General features: G+C 32.9%; 1 protein-coding gene across 1 annotated transcript in view; it reads left to right on the plus strand.

Annotated features, from left to right (window-relative positions):
- Nucleotides 1–23,367, plus strand: part of LOC145247896 (uncharacterized) — a 341,390-nt gene that overhangs the window by 99,764 nt on the left and 218,259 nt on the right. Inside the window, exons 3-6 of the mRNA XM_080109515.1 lie at nt 1,470–1,609; nt 3,826–3,960; nt 6,750–6,954; nt 12,309–12,442. Of these exons, the coding sequence (XP_079965641.1) occupies nt 1,470–1,609; nt 3,826–3,960; nt 6,750–6,954; nt 12,309–12,442 (614 nt within the window). The remainder of the gene's footprint in view (nt 1–1,469; nt 1,610–3,825; nt 3,961–6,749; nt 6,955–12,308; nt 12,443–23,367) is intronic.

A 23,367-nucleotide genomic window follows, 5' to 3' on the forward strand; every position in this document is an offset into this window, starting at 1 on the left:
CAATAATTCCCTAGGAATCGGAATCGTACTTGGTATCGGAATCGTTAATCAATATTTTCCTGGAATCGGAATCGTATAAAAATTAGGAATCGTCCCAACACTAATATACACACATGCCTAATGTACACACACAAGACCGAAGTAAATAGACATCCCATAAACATAATTCATATATTTTTAAAGTTTGTTTCCTTCAATGGGCACCGCTTAGTCAAACAAAGCAGATGGCATAAAGTTTTAACCTTGCTATTTTATATTATCATGTTTCACATGTTTGTGTTTGTGATATCAAGATTTGAGCCAAACAGCATTAGAATTCTCAGTTTTAGAGAAACCATATTGAAGGTGAATTGAATTAATGTCCCATTGCAGCAAACACTGGGATTCCACTTTAAGGGTTATTGTCAAATTCACCAAGCAGGAAAAAAATCAATAAAAAAAAAAACAATCAATATCATTGAATAAAAATAAAAACAATTTGCAACAAAAAAACAAAAAAACAATATCATTGGTTAAAAATAAAAACAATTTGCAATAAAAAACAAAAAAACAATATCATTGGTTAAAAATAAAAACAATTTGCAATAAAAAACAAAAAAACAATATCATTGATTAAAAATAAAAACAATTTGCAATAAAAAACAAAAAAACAATATCATTGAATAAAAATAAAAACAATTTGCAATAAAAAACAAAAAAACAATATCATTGGTTAAAAATAAAAACAATTTGCAATAAAAAACAAAAAAACAATATCATTGGTTAAAAATAAAAACAATTTGCAATAAAAAACAAAAAAACAATATCATTGGTTAAAAATAAAAACAATTTGCAATAAAAAACAAAACAATATCATTGATTAAAAATAAAAACAATTTGCAACAAAAAAACAATATCATTGATTAAAAATAAAAACAATTTGCAACAAAAAAACAATATCATTGATTAAAAATAAAAACAATTTGCAACAAAAAAACAATATCATTGATTAAAAATAAAAACAATTTGCAACAAAAAAACAATATCATTGATTAAAAATAAAAACAATTTGCAACAAAAAAACAATATCATTGATTAAAAATAAAAACAATTTGCAACAAAAAACAATATCATTGATTAAAAATAAAAACAATTTGCAACAAAAAACAATATCATTGATTAAAAATAAAAACAATTTGCAACAAAAAAAAAACAATAAAATGAAATAAAAAGATGTGGGAACTTTTTTTTTCTCGTGTTCTGGACCATTCATAAAATAAAATTCATAAAATAAAATTCATAAAATAAAATTCATGCTTCTTAATCTTTATAGTCAAGAGTAGATATTTTATACTTTTTGAACGAGATGAATAATTATTCAAACAAATTTGACATTTGGGTAATGCCGAATATGTTATCCACTAGATTTAAAATCTAATATTTTGCAGATCTGCTATTGCCTTTTGCTAAAATGTATGATTTCTTTTCAGTTGTGGAACAGATTATCGGGGAGTTTATTGTGAATACATGAACCCTTGCCGACCGAGTGCAGAACATTGCATGAACAATGGAACCTGTCATGTCTTGGAGAGTGTTCAAGGTGTTAAACCCTCTTGCACCTGCCAGCTGGGTATGTAAAGAAATCCTTCTGCAAGTGTACATATCAAAAAATATAAAGTCTCTCTGGAAATATGGTTTAATTATGTGTTTAAATATGGAAGAAATTTTGAACGCATTAAGAAACGAGATAAAATTATTAGGTTGATGCAAAAACTCTATAATTTTTATATATAGTTGAACATCAAAAACCAGCATTTACTTTTGTTGTATTGCACTTTTGGTGATCCATCTAAAAAGAGAAATGTAATTGTCGATAATGTGCAAACATGGAAGTGATATAAATAATGAAATCATTGTCTTCAGTGCTCAGATGCACTGCAACTCGCTGTATAAATACATGTACAATTGTCAGGGAAATAAGTCGAAAATACAAGTGTCATGATAGATGTGTGTAGAGTGGTGAAGATCACATAGTTTCAGTGGATTCTGAAAAGCATGTGGGTTTTAAACAAAAAGTGTCTCAGCATCCAACAAGTGATGCAGGTAGTTTGTTCCAAATTTTAACAATTTTAAGCATAAAAAAATGTTTTTGAAAGTCATAGGAACTGTGTTTCCCAACTTTGTATGCATGTCAACGTGTACTCTCTTGACTTTTGTAAACATTTTTCACACTCAGAATTGTTGAAGCATGAGATAAAACATTGCATCCTTTAAAACTCTCATTCTTTCTGGAATCTGACAAAATCATATCTAATACAGATGCACACATGCATTATGACTCGTACAGTGTTTATTTCCCTTACATTTCCATTGTACACTTTTAATGACTTGTGTAATCGGCTTAATCATAATCGTTAAAAGGGAGGCAACTCTATTTTAATTACAGTAAAGATACTGTTTTATTGTTTATTTCCCTTAGATTCATATTACTTTATTTTTCAATATATTTAAAGAATGCAATTATTATTTTTTTTTTAATTATTTCCTTCAACCAAATGTTTTTTTTAATAATTTGCTTAAGTCTTTTTTTTTTCTTCTTTTTTTTTGTAATGGATAAAAATGGCTTGTTCTTTTAACACTGCTAAAACGAATTTTCTCTCCTTTCATCAACAATGCTCAGATCCTTATTTTTCCTCTGATGAAATAAATGGCTCTTTTCAAGGAAGCTTTTTGTTTTATAATTTCCTTACTCCTAATTTAAAATGGAAGATGTATATCCAATTTGTTGCTAAAGTTATTGTAATCTTTGTAATTGTTGGATTGTTTTATCACTCCATAAAGTAACAGTCTGGAATTTAATTCCCACCTACATAAGAATCAGATACATTCTCAGAAGATTCCATAGAAGGTGCACAAAGTTTAAATCTCTAGCTCTTATTTTCAGAGCCAGGATTCGTTTTCTATCACAACTGCAAAAACTTTCCTGAGAGCTACAACAAGGTCATCTTCAAAAACTTGTCATGAATCAAATTTTATTAATTTTACTCTTAATAATATTAATCATCATTTAGTTGACAATTAAAATAATCCTTGTCCTCCACTGATAGGTGATGACACATTTATAAAGTAAAAAAAATGTTCAATTTATTGAAAACCTATTTTTTTTAAATGCATTTTTTTAAAATTAAATCCCGAAAGTCTTTTTTCTTTAATTTTAACCAGGCTTGTTAAATTAAAATTAAATAATGAATATCTTTTAGTATTTTTTCTTTTACAAAAATATGATTTAAAAATAAAATGAAACATCTCTTACTATTTTGAGTCATCCACTGAGCTCAGATTGTTTAAATGGGGGGGGGGGGTGATTGCAAAGCCAGTTAAGTTTTTAAAAAGTAAAGAAGACAAAATTCAAAATTAATCTTTGTTTGTTAAAGCTCCCACTTCCTCACTTTATCTCTCTCTCTCTCTCGATTAAATAGTATTATTACTTGCGCTATTTCCTAATGTTTATAATGAACTATTCCAATCTTTTGCAGTTTGACTACTTTTGAGTGAGTGGGGGAAGTGGGAGTGAAAGAAAATATAAAATCAGGGTGAGAGCAATAAACAAAAATCAATTTGACTTGGAAAGTAAATGGAAATTTAGGAATAATTTGAATAAGTAAAATGGACTTTTAAAAAAATATAACTCAATCACTTAACCAAGGAATATTTAAGCATTTTTTGTGGAATAAAAATAAAGTACAAAAACAAACATTAACTCAGCTTTAGAATTATAAATTTGGTTGAATCAATACATAATTTCTTTTTATATTTTTCGTTTTATTCTGTTTTGTTCATTTCCAGGTTTTCTTGGCACGATGTGTGAACAGCGAGACAACCACAGTATTTGTTACAAAAACCCATGTAAAAATGGCGGTACTTGCCTCAATGTTCATTCTTTACATCAATACAAGTGCATCTGTCGGCCAGGATATATGGGTAAGTGTTTTACCATTTTATTTTTTATTCACCTCAAACATGCATACTGCCATCGAAATGTGTTACTGTGATTAGTGGCAGATTTATAGAGGCAGCCTGGGTAGGAAGTTGGGCAGTAAGATATTTGTATCTGTTGTGTTGTGGAACAACAGTGAAAATAAGAACAATCAAGTCGAGTGTATTAACAATAATGTACAAAGATAGGAAAGCGTGTATATCTGCTGGGCACTCGACTAGCAGTTGAAGTGCAGTCGCATCTCTCTCACCAGTGTTGGAATTACTAGCGCTATTTATAGTGCTAATCGGTGTAAATTCCTCTGTTCAAAGAAGGCCGGTATAACAGTTTCTATTACATGTAAATTTCTGAATGTTGATACAATTGAGGAAACAGGAAGAAAGAATTGTGGATGGAAGCAAGTTCAGATGCAAATGATTTTTCACCATTTTTTTATGAAGGAAAACCGGAAGTGACGTAAGTTTAAATTAAGGCTAGACAATCCAAAAGAGGGGATGACTTTTGAAAATATTGGTGAAAAAGCGACCCCCCCCCCCTAATAGAAAAGTGCCCAGTTGAGGGTGAAAGAATTAATGTTTTTTTGGCCCATTTTTTGATATTTGTCATTCGAAGGGTCGAGCTTCAAAATGATACCAATCTTGTGAAAATCCGTCACCTCTGTCGAAAGTTTTAGGCAGACATGCAATTATACATACATACCCGGCGTTGCCCGGGTGTTTGGCTGTGTGTGTGTTGGAGGATGGGGGGGTAGATGAAAAACAAAATGGGCGAAGTAAAACAAAAACATTGCCCGGGTGTTTGGAGGTGTAAAAGAAAAAAAGTTTTGGTAGGGAAGTAGGCTCAAACCCAAAGCCTTGAGGTTAAGTCGGGGAAAAACAGTCTGACACATTACCCCAATGCTAAAGAGAACTGACGAAATTAAACGTTTAAAAAAAGAGCAGGTGGTTAAACTAATGTCAACGTTTTCTAGGTCAAACATCACGCCATAGTAGTAATAGCAGAAAAGGAAAATGAAGGAATTATTTTTTGTTCCCCTCCCTACAGAAAAGTGACTCGTTGAGGGTGAAGGAATTAATGTTTTTATCCAATTTTTCGATATTTTTCGTCTGAAGGTTCAAGGTTCAAAATAATACTGATTTGGCAAAAATCAGTTGCCTGTGTGGAAAACTTTTGCGAGACACACATTTTGCCTTTTATATATATATAAACTAGCAGGGGTACCCGGCATTGCTTGGGTGTTTTGCGGTGTGTGTGTGTGTGTGTGTATCAAAACAAAAGAATAAGCATTTGGAAATTTCATTGATTACATCCTATATCTGCCCAGATATATCCTTTAGGGGATATTTTTTGATATACCCTGTTCTTTTCATTGGCTACCCATCTATGTTAATTAACCAATGAAATCATTGCCTTTGTTACAAATAGAAGAAAAATCATAACTTATTTCATTCACATTCTTACATTACTTTCAGAGTGAAATTTAAAAGCTGTGTGGCTCATTCTAAAAGTAAGGCCTATTTTTTACTCAAAAGCTAAAACATAGAAGAGCTATGAAGACGGGAGTGGTACCATCAAAACAAGCCCCAGAATTTCTTTTTATAGTCTCCACTATTCTCTGTGCACTTTTGTCAGCAATGAATGAAACCTTGGTTGTAAAATTCTGTAGCATGCTTTGTCAATCTGAAATCGATGAACTTATCCCCTAACAATGTTGACAACAACTGCATCAGCTTTGTAAACTTTCAACAGGCGCCCGTGAATGTGGATTAGTTTCATCCCTTTTGTGTGGAGGAATTCAATGATTTATCTCTGCTTTTGATGCACATCCATAGTAGGGATTGCTTTCTCAGTCTCTCATCAATATATGCAACAGAGAGATGCATAAGTTCAGTCATCATAACAATGTGATTTACATTCCCCTCTGATCCATTCAGGTGGAATAAAAAGTAGGAAGCATTATTTTTAGAAAGTCCCCCCACACACATTAATTATTAACAATCAAGTTATGTTTATGTCACATATGTTTATTTATTGACACATATAAACTGTTTTAGTTTATTGAGACTAAATTTTCAAGTAGTGTTTCCTTTCAGACAGGAGTCGTGTAGTCACAAGGTAAACATATACACATGTGGAAAACACAACACATTTTCAATCTCGATTAAACTGAGGATGCAAACTAAAAATTTGCAACGCATCAATACTTTCTACGATCTAATGACTGCTTGATTAGAAATGAAAAATTTTGAAAAAACACATTAAATTGTACAAGTGGCTGTAAACAAACATCTGAGACAACAAAATGTGTCCAGTTATACAAATAATTTATTTTGCTAAATAATGACCTTTTGCTAAATAATTTATTTTACTAAATAATGACCTTTTGGTTTTGTTATGAGTATATTTCACTTATTCAGTCACTTATGCAGCTTGGATACAACTCGGTTCTAGTTGGTTTTCATTGTAAGCTTGTCATTCCCTGCTATGATAAATGGTATTTATTGTAAGTGATGTTTTTTTGTTTTCTTAGACTTGTAACCCTTGGTCTATTCATCCATCGAAATTGACCTGTTTTCTGCAGGTCCTGTGTGATATTTCATGGAATCGAGGTACACCCAGCACCCTAATCATTTTATTTGCTAAACAAGCATTTTTGTTAGTATCAGTTTATTGAGTGATGTTGGTAATTCTCTCTGAACAAGATATATTCTCGATGAAATTTAAACTTTTTTGATATCGCACAAACTTCATTTCTGATGTTTTATGTTTTCAGGTATTAATTGTGCAGCTATTGATTACTGTGCATCTCAGCCTTGTCGAAATGCTGCTACATGTATTTCAACGCCAACATCATTCAAATGCAACTGCGTTCCTGGTTACACTGGATCAACATGTGCTTCCGATGTGGATGAATGTGCCTTGACCCCAAATCTCTGTCTGAATGGAGGAATATGTCAGAATATTCCTGGTAGTTATATGTAAGTAAACAATTTATTTTTTAAAAATAATTTGGTCTTTGCTACAATACACATCTGAAACATTAAACAGTATTTTCATTGTTTTCATATCTGTATGTTTTTTTTAAAATTCCGGTTTCATTTGTAAACAAAAACATGTAACGGGTGTTTTTATTTTGTACTTTTAATATTTTATAGCCACTCCTTTCATTTTTACCTAGCTCCAGAAAAGTGCAACCAACTAAATAGGTCCTGCACTGTCGACCAAACTCGACCTCTGTCCTATTGACGAAATGTTGCATCACTGTGCTTGTTTTGCGATGGAAAGTGCTTGGACAAACTCAAAACCCTTGTATCCTCTCTGTTAAAACCCTTGACTAACCCGACAGGCAGCAAAATCCCACCCCTACACTGTAGAGTTCCCTAGATGCCTTCTACTCTAATATTTTTTTTTCTTTAAATTGTTAGACTTTGGAAATCCCTCCTGGGCCTCTGCTTCCCTGACTGTACTGACATGTAGAAATTTAAATGTAATGTGAACAAATATCTTGCTGCTCAACTCACCACCTAGTATTACATTCAAGTGGCACTGTGCCTTGTTTGGTGTGAAAAACCAGTAATAAAAAATATATATCCAGCCCAAAAAGGTGTTTTAGACTTACATGAGATTCAAACTTATGCATTGTCATTGTAAAAATGACTTCCTTAGTAATGTGTACTCTGCCTACTTCTTTTTGTCAACCAATCAGATGTTTCTGTTTGTGTTAGATTTACATTCCTTTATTTGGAAAAACATTATAAAATGTTTGGACAAACTAAACTAGAGAAAGAAAATTTCTATTTTCTCTGGTTGTCTTTTCAAAATATCTGGATTCAGTTTGATGAAAAAAGCTAAATAAAGCCATGTAAGTAGTGAAAGAAGTTTATCATTTTAAGTAAGTCTTAAAAGATGTAGCATCTTACAACAAAAATAGAAAATTAATTTTAGTTTTGCTTGGATTCTCTTATAAAAACGAATTTCATAATGTTTCCATTAATTTCCAACAGTATTTGCTTTATTATCGTTCAATGATATAAACACATTAAAAAGACCAAACGGAGAATATGAACCTCAGGTTGGCTTCACTTAAAAAAAGACAGATTTTGGGTGATATGGCTTTAACCTTCTACCTTGTTATGTTCAAGCAGTTTTCGCAACCAAGATTGTTTTTATATATTTACACAATTTTAATTAATCTTTGGTTTGATATTTTTATTTAATAAAATTCAATAAACAAAAATAATTTCTTAATCAAACTATTTAAACCAAAATTTAGATTGATATTCTTTTACTATGTTCTGAGTGAATATTACATTCAAAATCGTCACCAACAAGTAGTATATTTATATATTTACAAAATAAAAAATAATAACCAGTGTAATAATTGAAAATGTAGAAACTTTTAAATAAAACTATTTAAACCAAAGTTTTTAAGGGCAGAAACTAACATAAAATAACTGACTTGTTTAGATGTTTGCAGATGTTTTGTAGATTTTCGCATCAAGATTTTTTTAATTTTTTTTTTTTTATGTAGTCCTTTTTCTGTATGCATTTTTACTATTCTTTAAAACATTAACTTAGCGACAATACAAGTGAAACTTAAATTTTCGAGTGGATTTTCATGACAGAGCATGCATTTATATATTTACACAATGTTTTCATTTTCGGGTGGATCTTTGCGAATTGATATTTTTATTAAATATATAATGATTAAAACTTGTCTTTTTTTTTTTTGCAAAGATTGATTTTTTTTTTATGGAGAGTGTGTTGATTTACAAATTTTTAAAATAAAACTAAACTAAAATTTGGATTGATATTTTTATCTTAGTTAAAATAGTTTTACTATAAAATAAACGCATTCTACATAAAAAATTAATCTTGGTTGTGAAAATCTGTGAAGCATTTGCAAACATTAAAGTTATATAAATATAATGTTTTGTAAATGATTTGTACCTTTTTTTAATTTGTTTTTTTTTATTATTGCTTTTATCATTCTCAAAATGTGCCCGAGTGTTTGTAGGTGTGTCTGGTTGTTAATGAAAACCTAAGAATAAGTGAAGTAAAAAAAGAAAACAGAAAGCGGGGGGGTACTGGGGGGTGGGTAATCAAAACATTGAAAAAAAAAACCTAACATAAGGCAAACGAATGATGGTAAATGTAAAAATCGAAAAAAGAAAATTGAAAAACGAACGTTAAAACTAAAAAAAAAAAAAAAAAAAAAAAAAAGTGAAAAATGGCTTAAATAAGCCTGTTTCGATATTAAAATAAAAAAAATCGGTGAGTACCCGGGTGTTTTTGGGTGTGTGTGGTTGGTCGGGGGTGTTAATGAAAACCTAAGAATAAGCGAAGTAAAAAAAACAAAACAGAAAAACAAACATTATGTGGAAAATGGCTTAAATAACACTGGTTCAATATTTAAATTTAAAAAATCGAAAAAAAAAAAGACTTCTCACACCACGATTTGAACCCAAAACATTTAGATAATGACCCAACGCTCTAACCAACTGAGCTAACATGACGTACATGAAATTTAGTCAGTTCTTCAACTATTTAAACTAAATCAGGTCATGACGTCATCTGACGCATGCGTAGAACTGGTCGTCGTCATGAGAGGACGGTTTTTGTTGACACCCCCCCCCCCCTGTAGAAAATTGTTGATTTCAGGGTGAAAAAATGAATGTTTTGGCCAATTCTTCGATATTTTTCGGGCGAAGGATGGGATGGAGCTTCAATATAATACCAAGTTTGTCAATTTTATTTCTGTCTGTCAAAAGTTTTTAGCGGACACACAAACACACACATACATACATACACACATTTTTGCTTTTATATATATATAGACTAGCGGGGGGTACCCAGCGATGCCCGGGTTTTTGGAGATATATGTGGTTTTGGGTAAATCAAAACTCCAGGGAGGGGGGGGGGGTAAAATAAAAAAAAAAATGTTTTGGTAGGTGAGTATGAGGATCGAACCCGAACCCTTGAGGCAAAGTTGGAAATTAAAGTGTGAAAAAAAGACGTACGACGTTAACCACTGGGCCACGGAGACATACAAGGGAAACACGTATGAATTTACTTATTTAACTATTGACAGGTGGCAGCAATAAAAGTTAACTCTGCTGCTTCCATTTGACCTAATTATTGAGGTCAAATAGAAGTCACGCAGTTAACTTGGGTTTGTTTACCCAACTTTGGCTGGTTTTTTCCCCAACAGATGTTGGGGAGGGGAAAACCAGCTCCCCATTGTCCAGATTGAATAGCACATTGATCAAGGCTGATTGCTTCTGGACGTTTCCAAGCGTGATGCTGAGAACGTACTTTATTTATACTAAAAAGCAGGACAAACAGGCGACAGAGAGAAATAGCGTGAATCTCATAAAATTCGGTGAAAAAAGCCTTTTTGAGACACAAAATGGTCACACACATTTTGCCTTTTATATATATAGACTACCGGGTGTTTGAAGGTGTGTGTGTTTTTGGGTAAATGAAAACAAAAATAGTTGGTCGGGTGTTTGTTTGAAAAAAACCAAAGCCTTGTTGGAAGTTGGAAAATAATAAAGTGTGAAAAAAAAAATGACTTAATGACATCAACTTTGAGTGCGGGACAGTTTTATTTACCGCGAGTCTGTTCGCTTCTTTTTTTATACGAAAAGCTTAATGCACATGCGGCGATCGAAAAATCTTGAATATTTATCTTTTGAAAGTCGGGCAAATTAAATAGACAGGCGACCCCGGTTGTTAACTCGTAGATATTATTATTTAGGCAAGATATAAAAAGTTTTAAGAAGTGAGTTAACCAATCGCTTCTCAGAAAAAAGCGAACATACATACACACATTTTCACTTTTATATTTATAGACTAGCGGGGGATACCCGGCATTGCCCAGGTATTTGTAGGTGTGTGTGTGGGGGGGGGTAAATCAGAACAAAAAGGAAACTTAACGATTTTAAAAAAAAAAGATGAGGGGGGGGTGGCATGTGGGCTCGAGCCTTAAGGCCTATAGACTGAGCCTGAACACCTGCGCTGCGGCGACAATGTTAATGTAAAAGCGATTAAAGTGAGTCAAGTCAAGGAGGTTTGATTGACAGGTGGACACTTAATGAGGTCATCGTGGGAGCGTTAAGATGACGGGGCAGTTTTTTTGCGTTTGTTTCACTGCGGTACCGTTTTTTTCATTAATTGTGGGGCAGTTTGGGCTTCCCCAAGATGATAGGAGGGAGGGAAACCAGCTCCCCATTGAAAGGAATTGTCCAACTTGAATAGCAATTGTCTGATATAAGGAAAAATCGCATTGATCAAAGCTGATTGCTTTTGGATGTTGGGAACAATGCAACAACCTTCGTATTAGTTTCGCTTTTATTATACGAAAAAGGCGAATCTACACGTGCCGATCGAAAAATGTTGAATATTTAGCTTTTGAAAGTCAGGCAAATTAAATACACATGTGACCCCCGTTCGTAACTCATAAATATTATGATTTCGACATATAAAGTTTTAAAAATGAGCGACGGCCTCGAGAAGCCGCCGAAAAAATCCTTTTGCGGACATACACAAAAAGCGAACATGCATACATACACACATTTTCGCTTTTTTTTATATATATATATATATATATAATATATATATATATATAGACTAGTCTGGGTGTTTGGAGATGTGTGTTGAGCAAAAAAAAAAAAAAGAGGTAGTAGGCAGGCATGCTCGAACCCATACTGCAAAGGAGGAAAAGAATTGGGGAAAAAAAAGTGACGTCTTAGCCGTTGCGCCCATCGCCAAACCGGAAGTGGCAAAGGTTTAAATTAAGGCTAGTCAATTGAAAGGAGGGGATGACTTTTGAAAATATTGGCAAAAAAAGCAACCACTCCCTGTAGAAAAGTACCCAGTTGAGGATGAAGAAATTGATTTTAGCCAATGATCACTAGCAGATGAAGGGTAAATAAAGCGCATGCTACACATAGTCACCCGATTATGCTTAGACATTAAATAAAGAACAAACAAGTCGGTACACTATTATGTAAATTTGTTGGATACGATTGAAAACTAAGATTTATATCAAGATAAATTTTCTTATGAATATTCTGGTGGTTTTGTATTAACATTCTTTTTTACAATATCATGGGGTTTCGTTTGTGTCAAGCCATGGAAAGAAAAGACATTCTTTCACTTTATAACTTGAAAATTATGAACATAAAAATTAATGAAAATAATATTGGGTTTAGGACTAATAATGCACAGATGTCCTCATTCATTCTCGGGCAATGCTCTTAATGTATAAAATATTTTGAAATAGTTGAATAAATGTCAATCCTAACCGTGCTACATATTTAATCCACAGGTGCAAATGTCATCAACAATATACAGGGAAAAACTGCGAAAAAGATTACGTTCCTTGCAAACCAAGCCCTTGTCTCAATGGTGGAACTTGTAATAAGACCAGCATGTACAAGTTCATGTGTCTGTGTCCTCGTGGTAAGTGTCATTCGATATATATATTAAAATTTCTAGTTGAAAAATAAATTGTACAGTCGATGTAAAATTATGAAAGGGAGATAACCAAGAAAATAATCAAATGTTTTGTTATTTAAAAAGAATCTTATTTACAATTTTTTATTGTTTTTTCCGGGTAAAAAATATGAAAAAAAAAAAAAAATTGTAACTAACATGAGTTTAGTCAATTCTCACCTGTTACAAACTATTATTAGTACGAGTTATCTCCCATGTTCAATTTTTTTTGTTTTTTTTTTTCAATTTGAATGAAGGGAGATAACTATTATTTAAGAGTTATCTTTGTTCCAGAACCTAAATTGATAACACTGGCATTTTTCCGCGTCCGTTTCAATCCTGAATTTTTATTTTATTTTTTGTTTTCAGGTTTTTGTCTCCCATTGTTATTACCTGCTTCATAATATATTCATTTTAGTGTTATTTATGAGAAAAATATGGTAAGATTCTGTAAATATGACCCCCCCCTCACACACACACACACACACACACACACCAATTTATGGTTCGGGATTATTTGTATCGTTTTCTCTTCTGGGGAATGTTATTTTCACAATATTTCGGCCGATATAATTTCTGATATTTGTAGGCGTTTTGTTGAATTCTGGAGTCTGAAATAATTTAATTAACCGATTGTTTTTGTTTCTTCTATTATATTCTTTGAATCTCCAGAACTGTTCCATTATTGTCCAATAGACCGACAAAAACCAAGTTACATTTATGTAAAAAAAAAAACTAATTAAAATCTATTATTTCTGAACACCTTTTGTATTTTCCAGAAATATAAAACCTAAAATTTTATATTAAAAGCAAAATAATACTTTTTAAAAATTTTTTAATAGAATTTTAAATTTTTTCCAAAAATATACTTGATGCAATTTTTGTAATTTTAAAATGTGTTTTAATCAATTAAACTAATTTATGTTTGAATAGGATTTAGGATGATTTGCCATATGAATAAGCAAAAATCTTAGAATATAAACCTGAATTTCAAATAATTCCAGTTTTTTATAAGTAGAAAATTTCTTAAATAATACATGAACAACAGCGTGATGGCGGATTGTAAGATATTTCAAAGTATGGAAGCAAAGATGTTGAAATATTTATTTAAGCATTTCGATGAATTTCAAAATTTTAGTGCAACCAAACAGGCAAATACCATTTTTTTTTTTTTTTTTTTTTCATAATTGAATTACAGTAGAACCCTGGGATATGGCATTAAACATTAGTAACAAAATACAGTACAGTATCTAATACACATGTATATAATCAAATAACATTATAAATAACACTGTAAGGCAGGGCAAATACTGTAACCAGGGGCTGAAAAAGCATTGTATTCCACATTGTAATCTAAAAAAAAAAACATATCTTAGAGCCACTGTATTCTGGGGTTCTACTGTCAATTATAATTCCAAACGCCATGGTAAAATACCTTCAATATTGTTATTTTTAACTTTATATTTTTATTTGCAGCCCATGTTGAGCACCTAACCTCAAGATACCTCACGTAAATGACAATTGCAAAAATAATTATTGTAATTTTTAAATTTATATAATGGTATATATACTTTATTTTTAGTATCAAAGCATTTTCTATTTAATGGTGTATTGGCAAAATTGGGCTTTTTAAAAGAAAATTTAAAATTTATTTTTAAAGATTTAAAAGTAGTGTTTTTTGTAAAACTAATGAAAGAAAAAAAATATTGTCATGCTAATCTGCTAATAACATATTCAACATATTTCACACTTCAAAACACAAAGACTGAAAAAAAGAGCTGCTGTTTCTTTGTTTTTTGTTTTTTTTCTCTACACTCCTTATCCCCCCCTACCCTCGCATATAAGTATATATTTAGTTCTGACTTTATTTTAGGGATAGGGTATTTAGGCAAAAAAAAAAATGTCGATTATGAAAAAAAAAACGCCTTTTATAAATTTCATTCTTTACTTAATAACCAGTGAAAATTTCATATTGATTAGATAATTCCGTTTTTTTTTTTTTTTTGGTAGATTTTTAAAGAGATGTTGCCAAAACAAACCTAACATCCCATCATTTTGTTCATCGCTGTACTTGCAACTTTATTTGTTGCACCATGAGTCTAATAGTTTAAAAAATCCAAATAAGATTTTCAATCATTAAAAATTTCCAAACTTCATGATGAAAATAAGATGAACATTTTTTTGTATCCACTCCACATCTGTGAACTGGATGTTGGGGATACATCTCCGATACAGTTGCCAGGTAGACATGAAAATAGAGATGACCAATGTTTTTTGAGAGAGCAGAAATAATGTGAAATGAAATGTTTGAAAATATTAAAATGTAATCTGGTGAAAAAAGTGATTGTCACTTTTTAATTTTTTCAATTTCAACTTTGCAAATCACACACAATCTAAAAAAAAAAAAAAAAAACCTTTAAATATTTGTGTACAGAATTTATTTATTTGGCTATGCAATTTAAGAAAAAAAATTTATATAGTATTAAGTTTTTCCTTGTTTTAATATTTGATTAATATTAAGTAAAAAAAAAAGTCTAAGTTAAATGCAATATAGGTTAAAGTTTCGATTTTTTAATTTTTTTATTTGAAACTCACTTGTGCAAAGAGATCAAGAACATCTTCATTCGTGCATCGCATAAGATCGGACAACTTACCACCTGTTAGTCCTATTTAGTTGGTTCAAGTTAACTATTGATTTTTCAGATGATCGTATATTGTTTTAGCTTTTAACTTTCCTCTTGTTTTGCAAAATAGAATTTCATGAAAAAATGTTGCATTTTACTCCGTTCTGTTAGATATTGACAAGCATAAAGATGCTTTGCTTTGGCAGTCATGAAGGCGGAAACTGCAGCGTTTTTAAATTGCATTTTGTTTATCTTGACTAACAGAGCTCTATTTTCTTAGCTAAGAATTGCATTTGGCTGGAAGAGTGAAGAGAAAGGACCCTCATGCCCTATTTGGTGCTACATTTTGAATTTACAATCATATCGACACACTGGTTTCTATTAGATCACTACAGTTAATCGACATTGAAACTGGTCAGTACTAAATTGGTGGCTACTTGGGAAAATACTAGCTGTTCTTTGTGGGAGCTCTCTTTGCTTATTTTGGCATTGTTTCCAATCATTTTGGACTTCTCCTTGCCACTGAACTCAAGCAATGCTGGTTCAGGAGAGTTAGTTGTGGATTATGCAACCATTGTCTTTCAAAACAATGTTTTATGCCAAGCCAAAAAATTTATCAGAAATTCTAATCTGAAATATTTCTGAGGTTAAGTAGTTAACTCGATAGTATTTCATCAGCTTTCCTCCTCATCAATCATATTGTACGAAACTGAAATAATCAGCACATCTCATACAAAATATTAACTCATACAAAATATTAACTCATACAAAATATTAACTCATACAAAATATTAACTCATACAAAATATTAACTCATACAAAATATTAACTCATACAAAATATTAACTCATACAAAATATTAACTCATACAAAATATTAACTCATACAAAATATTAACTCATACAAAATATTAACTCATACAAAATATTAACTCATACAAAATATTAACTCATACAAAATATTAACTCATACAAAATATTAACTCATACAAAATATTAACTCATACAAAATATTAACTCATACAAAATATTAACTCATACAAAATATTAACTCATACAAAATATTAACTCATACAAAATATTAACTCATACAAAATATTAACTCATACAAAATATTAACTCATACAAAATATTAACTCATACAAAATATTAACTCATACAAAATATTAACTCATACAAAATATTAACTCATACAAAATATTAACTCATACAAAATATTAACTCATACAAAATATTAACTCATACAAAATATTAACTCATACAAAATATTAACTCATACAAAATATTAACTCATACAAAATATTAACTCATACAAAATATTAACTCATACAAAATATTAACTCATACAAAATATTAACTCATACAAAATATTAACTCATACAAAATATTAACTCATACAAAATATTAACTCATACAAAATATTAACTCATACAAAATATTAACTCATACAAAATATTAACTCATACAAAATATTAACTCATACAAAATATTAACTCATACAAAATATTAACTCATACAAAATATTAACTCATACAAAATATTAACTCATACAAAATATTAACTCATACAAAATATTAACTCATACAAAATATTAACTCATACAAAATATTAACTCATACAAAATATTAACTCATACAAAATATTAACTCATACAAAATATTAACTCATACAAAATATTAACTCATACAAAATATTAACTCATACAAAATATTAACTCATACAAAACTTTAGCCATAAACTCTCCATGATTGGCTGCTTGAGAAGTTAATATTATTTTTAATATTAAGAATGGCTTGTTCTGAAAAAGTCATGAATTTGGATAATATCAATGTGACTTGTTAATGGCAGTTCAGATTGCGGACCATCTCATTGTTTACTTAAAATTGGAACAAATGAACTTTTGATGAATTGAATGGTTCTCTGTACATTACTGGACATTAAGAGATGAACACTTGAATCATCTAACTACAATCATTTGCTTATATTTTATACACTCAAGACTATAACTTTTTAAAAATCTATTTTATTATTAATTGTTAACAAAAATTTATTTTCAACCGATTTTAATATTTAATTTGGATCAATATTTTATCTTTGATTTGTTATAAAGAAAAAAATTTGTAGTTCTTCTGGTCCTTTGAATTTCTCCCCCAAATGTTTTGCTCTCAAATGTACAACACCATCTTAGACCACCACCGCCACAAATCACCATTTATCGTTGATGCCAGTACATATCATCTTTTATCACGGAGTTGCACCAATTTGCTCTTTGCAATGATCTCAGCACACCAATATTGGTGATTTTTCACTGACCATATCAATCCCTCCCCCCATTCCGCCATCTTTCTGAGATTCTTTTACACCCCCCCCTCCTCTTTTTCGTATAGATAACTGCCAGTTGCCTCTTATTCATGTCGACATTAACAGATGTCAGGGAACACCTGATAAGCAGTTTATACAAGTAGATATGTAAGTAAAGAATCTGTTGTCATTGAACCCTGATCACATCTGCTGATTTCTAAATCTATTACTTGTAGTGTGATTGTTGCTTAGTGTGAACTGGATGGTTAGGTGGCATCATACTTGTATAAAATGGATCTTGGTAAGATGTGGATGCAGGATAGTTTTAATGAATTTAATTAATATTTTGGAGAATTTGATCATGAAATTCTTGCTCTTTGACAAGGTCATAATTTCAAGCTTGTTCGGTATTACAAATTAAATATATATTACCATATTCACAAAATTCTAATAAATTTGAGTAAATTAAATTTACAAAAGCCCTGAATGTCAGAATTTTTGGAAATTTTTTATTTACTTCACATTGTTTTTTCTCTTTTTTTTTTTTTTTATCAATAAAATATGCTTAAAAAAAATAAATATTGCCTAACTACTATAAAAAGTATATATTGCCTAATTATCACTTCTATAAAAAATTCTATAAAATAAATTGTGATGGATGGCTCTCGTCTGGGTGAGGCCCCGTGTTTTGACAAGCTTCTGGGTTTGACCTTTACTCCTGATCTGAAATGGAACACGTACATAAAGTCTATTGCCAAGGTCGCTGGAAAGATGGTGGGATCCTTCTACCGCTCCAGAAGATATCTCACTACTGATGCAATTCTCTATCTATAGAAAAGCCAAGTATGTCCAAGGATGGAATACTGTTGCCATATCTGGGAAGGAGCTGCTAAAAACAGCCTATCCTGCCTTGACAGAGTACAAAATAGACTTCGTGGCTTAGTGGGGGATGCCCTTTTCTCTACCCGGCAACCTCTCTCCCACAGAAGAGACGTTGCGAGCCTATCCTTGTTTTATCGTTATTTCCATGGCAGGTGCTCGTCTGAACTTCAATCTCTGGTCCCCCCTCACCAATCTTTCACGAAAAACACCCATCTAGCTGAATCCACTGTGAAAAATTTCCTCCACTCTATATCTGTGCCTAAATCAAAACGCGGATTCCATGAACAAAGCTTCTTTCTTAGAACTGCACGCCTGTGGAACTCTGTTCTGTCTGCCTGCTTCCCACCGGACTACAACTTGGATGTCTTCAAGTCCAACGTTAACAAATTCCTAATGAACTGCCCCCTTAAGTAAACACTACATCAAATCTCCACACTAACGTAATGTACTTGCAATAACCCTTATCCCTGAGTAATGTACTTGCAATAACCCTTATCCCTGAGTGGCTTCCGGGCCTTAATAAGTGTAATAAGTGTAAAAAAAAAAATATATATATATATATATATATATATTGCCTAACTATCACTTCTATAAAAAAAAAAAAGAAAAAAGTCAATCCACTCATCTTATCTTCATACTTTTGTGATTTTGGAATGAAAAAACATTTTTTACTATGTAAAAAATGTTTTTTCATTCATTTGCAGCAATTATTGGCCTGTGTTGTTAGAAAAAAAAAAACAGCGTTATTTTCAATATTTATTCCACATCAATATTGAATTTTGGGCATGTCTTACTACAGGCAATAAACTGAAAAATTGATCGATAAGCAAATATATAGCAAATGTTACCAAAGGAAAGATAAGGTACTCTTCTACCTACCTGCATAAGTTTTTAGTGGTTTAACTTCTTATAAAGCATTAAGTTTGAAATGCAAGTATTGCTGAGCACTTAAGTTAAAACAACAATAATAGCAGACATCTCGATAATTGGCCAAAGCTCAAAAATAATAATCCGCCCAATAAATATGTTATTTGGTGGATTTCTACCATTGATTTTGTTTATGTTTCGAGTTTTGAACGATTATCAAGCCTCTAAAGATGACAGCCTCATGTCCGCCATATTGTTGTTGTTTTAACTTAAGCATTCGGCACTACTTGCACTTCAAACTTATTAAATGCTTTAAAATATATTAAAACACTGAAAACTTATCCAATTAGGTAGAAGAGTATTTTATCTTTGGTAACATTTATTTGCTGTATATTTTTTGATGACTTTTTGATTTGTTGTTTATAGTAAAACATGCCCTAAATTTTATTTTTATTTTAAAGAATTTCGATCAGTCAGAAGTCCTAATACTGCCATGCAGCACTAATGAGCACTGATTTAATAACAGGCCATCTTTTTTTTTTGTTTTTTTTTTGTTTAATATTCTCTAGTGAAAGAGAGGGCAACACAGTTGTAATTTCTTTTCACTTCCTTTCTCTCCTTTCTTTCGTCGCCTTAAGGACAACCTGATTCATAGATGTAATGGTATCATCATTTTGTACTTTTTCTCTGGGGCCAATTTGGTTAACATGTCTTTGTTAGAAATGCAGGTTGTGTTGGAACCTCACATGCCACAAAATTTGATATTTCGTCTCAAAATTAAATCAAGCAGGCTTTACTTTTATTTTTCTATAATCTATGTAACTTACGGAAATTAAGAGCATTGACGATGCTGGATAATGCTGTTAGTACAATATGTCACCTTGTTCTGTCTTTAAACCTGCACAGAAATACTTATAGTGCAGCAAGGGTTGCATAATCTCAACCATATCTCTCTTTACTCAGCATTGCTTAATGCTAGTCGTAACTAAAAAAATCTGTGCTGATTAAAGATGCTATAGATTTCGTCTTGTGAAATAATTATCCTAAGTTTTTGAGTCTTGCTCGCCCTACTATTTAACCTGTCGTTAGAGATGAGTCATTTTCCACTTCCAAACTTCGAGCAACTGGTATTTCAAGTTTGGCCATCCATAAAATAATGACATAATTCAAAAAACCAATAAACAAATATTTCATATATGAGCCTGTTTTGATAATAAAAGGTAATATTGTGAAATCTTACTAATGCTCAATAACATATACAGCGACTTATTATTTATTTATAAAAATCATTTGACTACGTATATGAAAATCTCTTTAACAAAGTCCTTTGCTTGACTGTCATTCTGGCACTCTCTCTTTCTCTCTCTCTCTATCTGTCTCTCTCTATCTGTCTCTCTCTATCTGTCTCTCTCTATCTGTCTCTCTCTCTATCTGTCTCTCTCTCTATCTGTCTCTCTCTCTCTATCTGTCTCTCTCTCTATCTGTCTCTCTCTCTATCTGTCTCTCTCTCTATCTGTCTCTCTCTCTCTATCTGTCTCTCTCTATCTGTCTGTCTCTCTCTCTCTATCTGTCTCTCTCTCTCTCTCTATCTGTCTCTCTAACTATCTGTCTATCTATCTCTCTATCTGTCTATCTGTCTCTCTCTCTCACTATCTGTCTCTCTGTCTCTCTCTCTCTCACTATCTGTCTCTCTCTCTCTCACTATCTGTCTCTCTCTCTCTCACTATCTGTCTCTCTCTCTCTCACTATCTGTCTCTCTCTCTCTCACTATCTGTCTCTCTCTCTCTCACTATCTGTCTATCTGTCTCTCTCACTATCTGTCTATCTGTCTCTCTCACTATCTGTCTATCTGTCTCTCTCACTATCTGTCTATCTGTCTCTCTCACTATCTGTCTATCTGTCTCTCTCACTATCTGTCTATCTGTCTCTCTCACTATCTGTCTATCTGTCTCTCTCACTATCTGTCTATCTGTCTCTCTCACTATCTGTCTATCTGTCTCTCTCACTATCTGTCTATCTGTCTCTCTCACTATCTGTCTATCTGTCTCTCTCACTATCTGTCTATCTGTCTCTCTCACTATCTGTCTATCTGTCTCTCTCACTATCTGTCTATCTGTCTCTCTCACTATCTGTCTATCTGTCGCTCTCACTATCTGTCTATCTGTCGCTCTCACTATCTGTCTATCTGTCTCTCTCACTATCTGTCTATCTGTCTCTCTCACTATCTGTCTATCTGTCTCTCTCACTATCTGTCTATCTGTCTCTCTCACTATCTGTCTATCTGTCTCTCTCACTATCTGTCTATCTGTCTCTCTCACTATCTGTCTATCTGTCTCTCTCACTATCTGTCTATCTGTCTCTCTCACTATCTGTCTATCTGTCTCTCTCACTATCTGTCTATCTGTCTCTCTCACTATCTGTCTCTCTCTCTCTCACTATCTGTCTCTCTCTCTCTCACTATCTGTCTCTCTCTCTCTCACTATCTGTCTCTCTCTCTCTCACTATCTGTCTCTCTCTCTCTCACTATCTGTCTCTCTCTCTCTCACTATCTGTCTCTCTCTCTCTCACTATCTGTCTCTCTCTCTCTCACTATCTGTCTCTCTCTCTCTCACTATCTGTCTGTCTGTCTCTCTCTCTCTCACTATCTGTCTGTCTGTCTCTCTCTCTCTCACTATCTGTCTGTCTGTCTCTCTCTCTCTCACTATCTGTCTGTCTGTCTCTCTCTCTCTCACTATCTGTCTGTCTGTCTCTCTCTCTCTCACTATCTGTCTGTCTGTCTCTCTCTCTCTCACTATCTGTCTGTCTGTCTCTCTCTCTCTCACTATCTGTCTGTCTGTCTCTCTCTCTCTCACTATCTGTCTGTCTGTCTCTCTCTCTCTCACTATCTGTCTGTCTGTCTCTCTCTCTCTCACTATCTGTCTGTCTGTCTCTCTCTCTCTCACTATCTGTCTGTCTGTCTCTCTCTCTCTCACTATCTGTCTGTCTGTCTCTCTCTCTCTCACTATCTGTCTGTCTGTCTGTCTCTCTCTCTCACTATCTGTCTGTCTGTCTGTCTCTCTCTCACTATCTGTCTGTCTGTCTGTCTCTCTCTCACTATCTGTCTGTCTGTCTGTCTCTCTCTCACTATCTGTCTGTCTGTCTGTCTCTCTCTCACTATCTGTCTGTCTGTCTGTCTCTCTCTCACTATCTGTCTGTCTGTCTCTCTCTCACTATCTGTCTGTCTGTCTGTCTCTCTCTCACTATCTGTCTGTCTGTCTGTCTCTCTCTCACTATCTGTCTGTCTGTCTGTCTCTCTCTCACTATCTGTCTGTCTGTCTCTCTCTCTCTCACTATCTGTCTGTCTGTCTGTCTCTCTCTCACTATCTGTCTGTCTGTCTGTCTCTCTCTCTCTCACTATCTGTCTGTCTGTCTGTCTCTCTCTCTCTCACTATCTGTCTGTCTGTCTGTCTCTCTCTCTCTCACTATCTGTCTGTCTGTCTGTCTCTCTCTCTCTCACTATCTGTCTGTCTGTCTCTCTCTCTCTCTCTCACTATCTGTCTGTCTGTCTCTCTCTCTCTCTCTCACTATCTGTCTGTCTGTCTCTCTCTCTCTCTCTCACTATCTGTCTGTCTGTCTCTCTCTCTCTCTCTCACTATCTGTCTGTCTGTCTCTCTCTCTCTCTCTCACTATCTGTCTGTCTGTCTCTCTCTCTCTCTCTCACTATCTGTCTGTCTGTCTCTCTCTCTCTCTCTCACTATCTGTCTGTCTGTCTCTCTCTCTCTCTCTCACTATCTGTCTGTCTGTCTCTCTCTCTCTCTCTCACTATCTGTCTGTCTCTCTCTCTCTCTCTCACTATCTGTCTGTCTGTCTCTCTCTCTCTCTCTCACTATCTGTCTGTCTGTCTCTCTCTCTCTCTCTCACTATCTGTCTGTCTGTCTCTCTCTCTCTCTCTCACTATCTGTCTGTCTGTCTCTCTCTCTCTCTCTCACTATCTGTCTGTCTGTCTCTCTCTCTCTCTCTCACTATCTGTCTGTCTGTCTCTCTCTCTCTCTCTCACTATCTGTCTGTCTGTCTCTCTCTCTCTCTCACTATCTGTCTGTCTGTCTCTCTCTCTCTCTCTCACTATCTGTCTGTCTCTCTCTCTCTCTCACTATCTGTCTGTCTCTCTCTCTCTCTCACGATCTGTCTGTCTCTCTCTCTCTCACGATCTGTCTGTCTCTCTCTCTCTCACGATCTGTCT

The sequence above is a fragment of the Euprymna scolopes genome, chromosome 26, assembly GCF_053919585.1.
Source record: "Euprymna scolopes isolate OS-2025 chromosome 26, ASM5391958v1, whole genome shotgun sequence".
NCBI lineage: Eukaryota > Metazoa > Mollusca > Cephalopoda > Sepiida > Sepiolidae > Euprymna > Euprymna scolopes.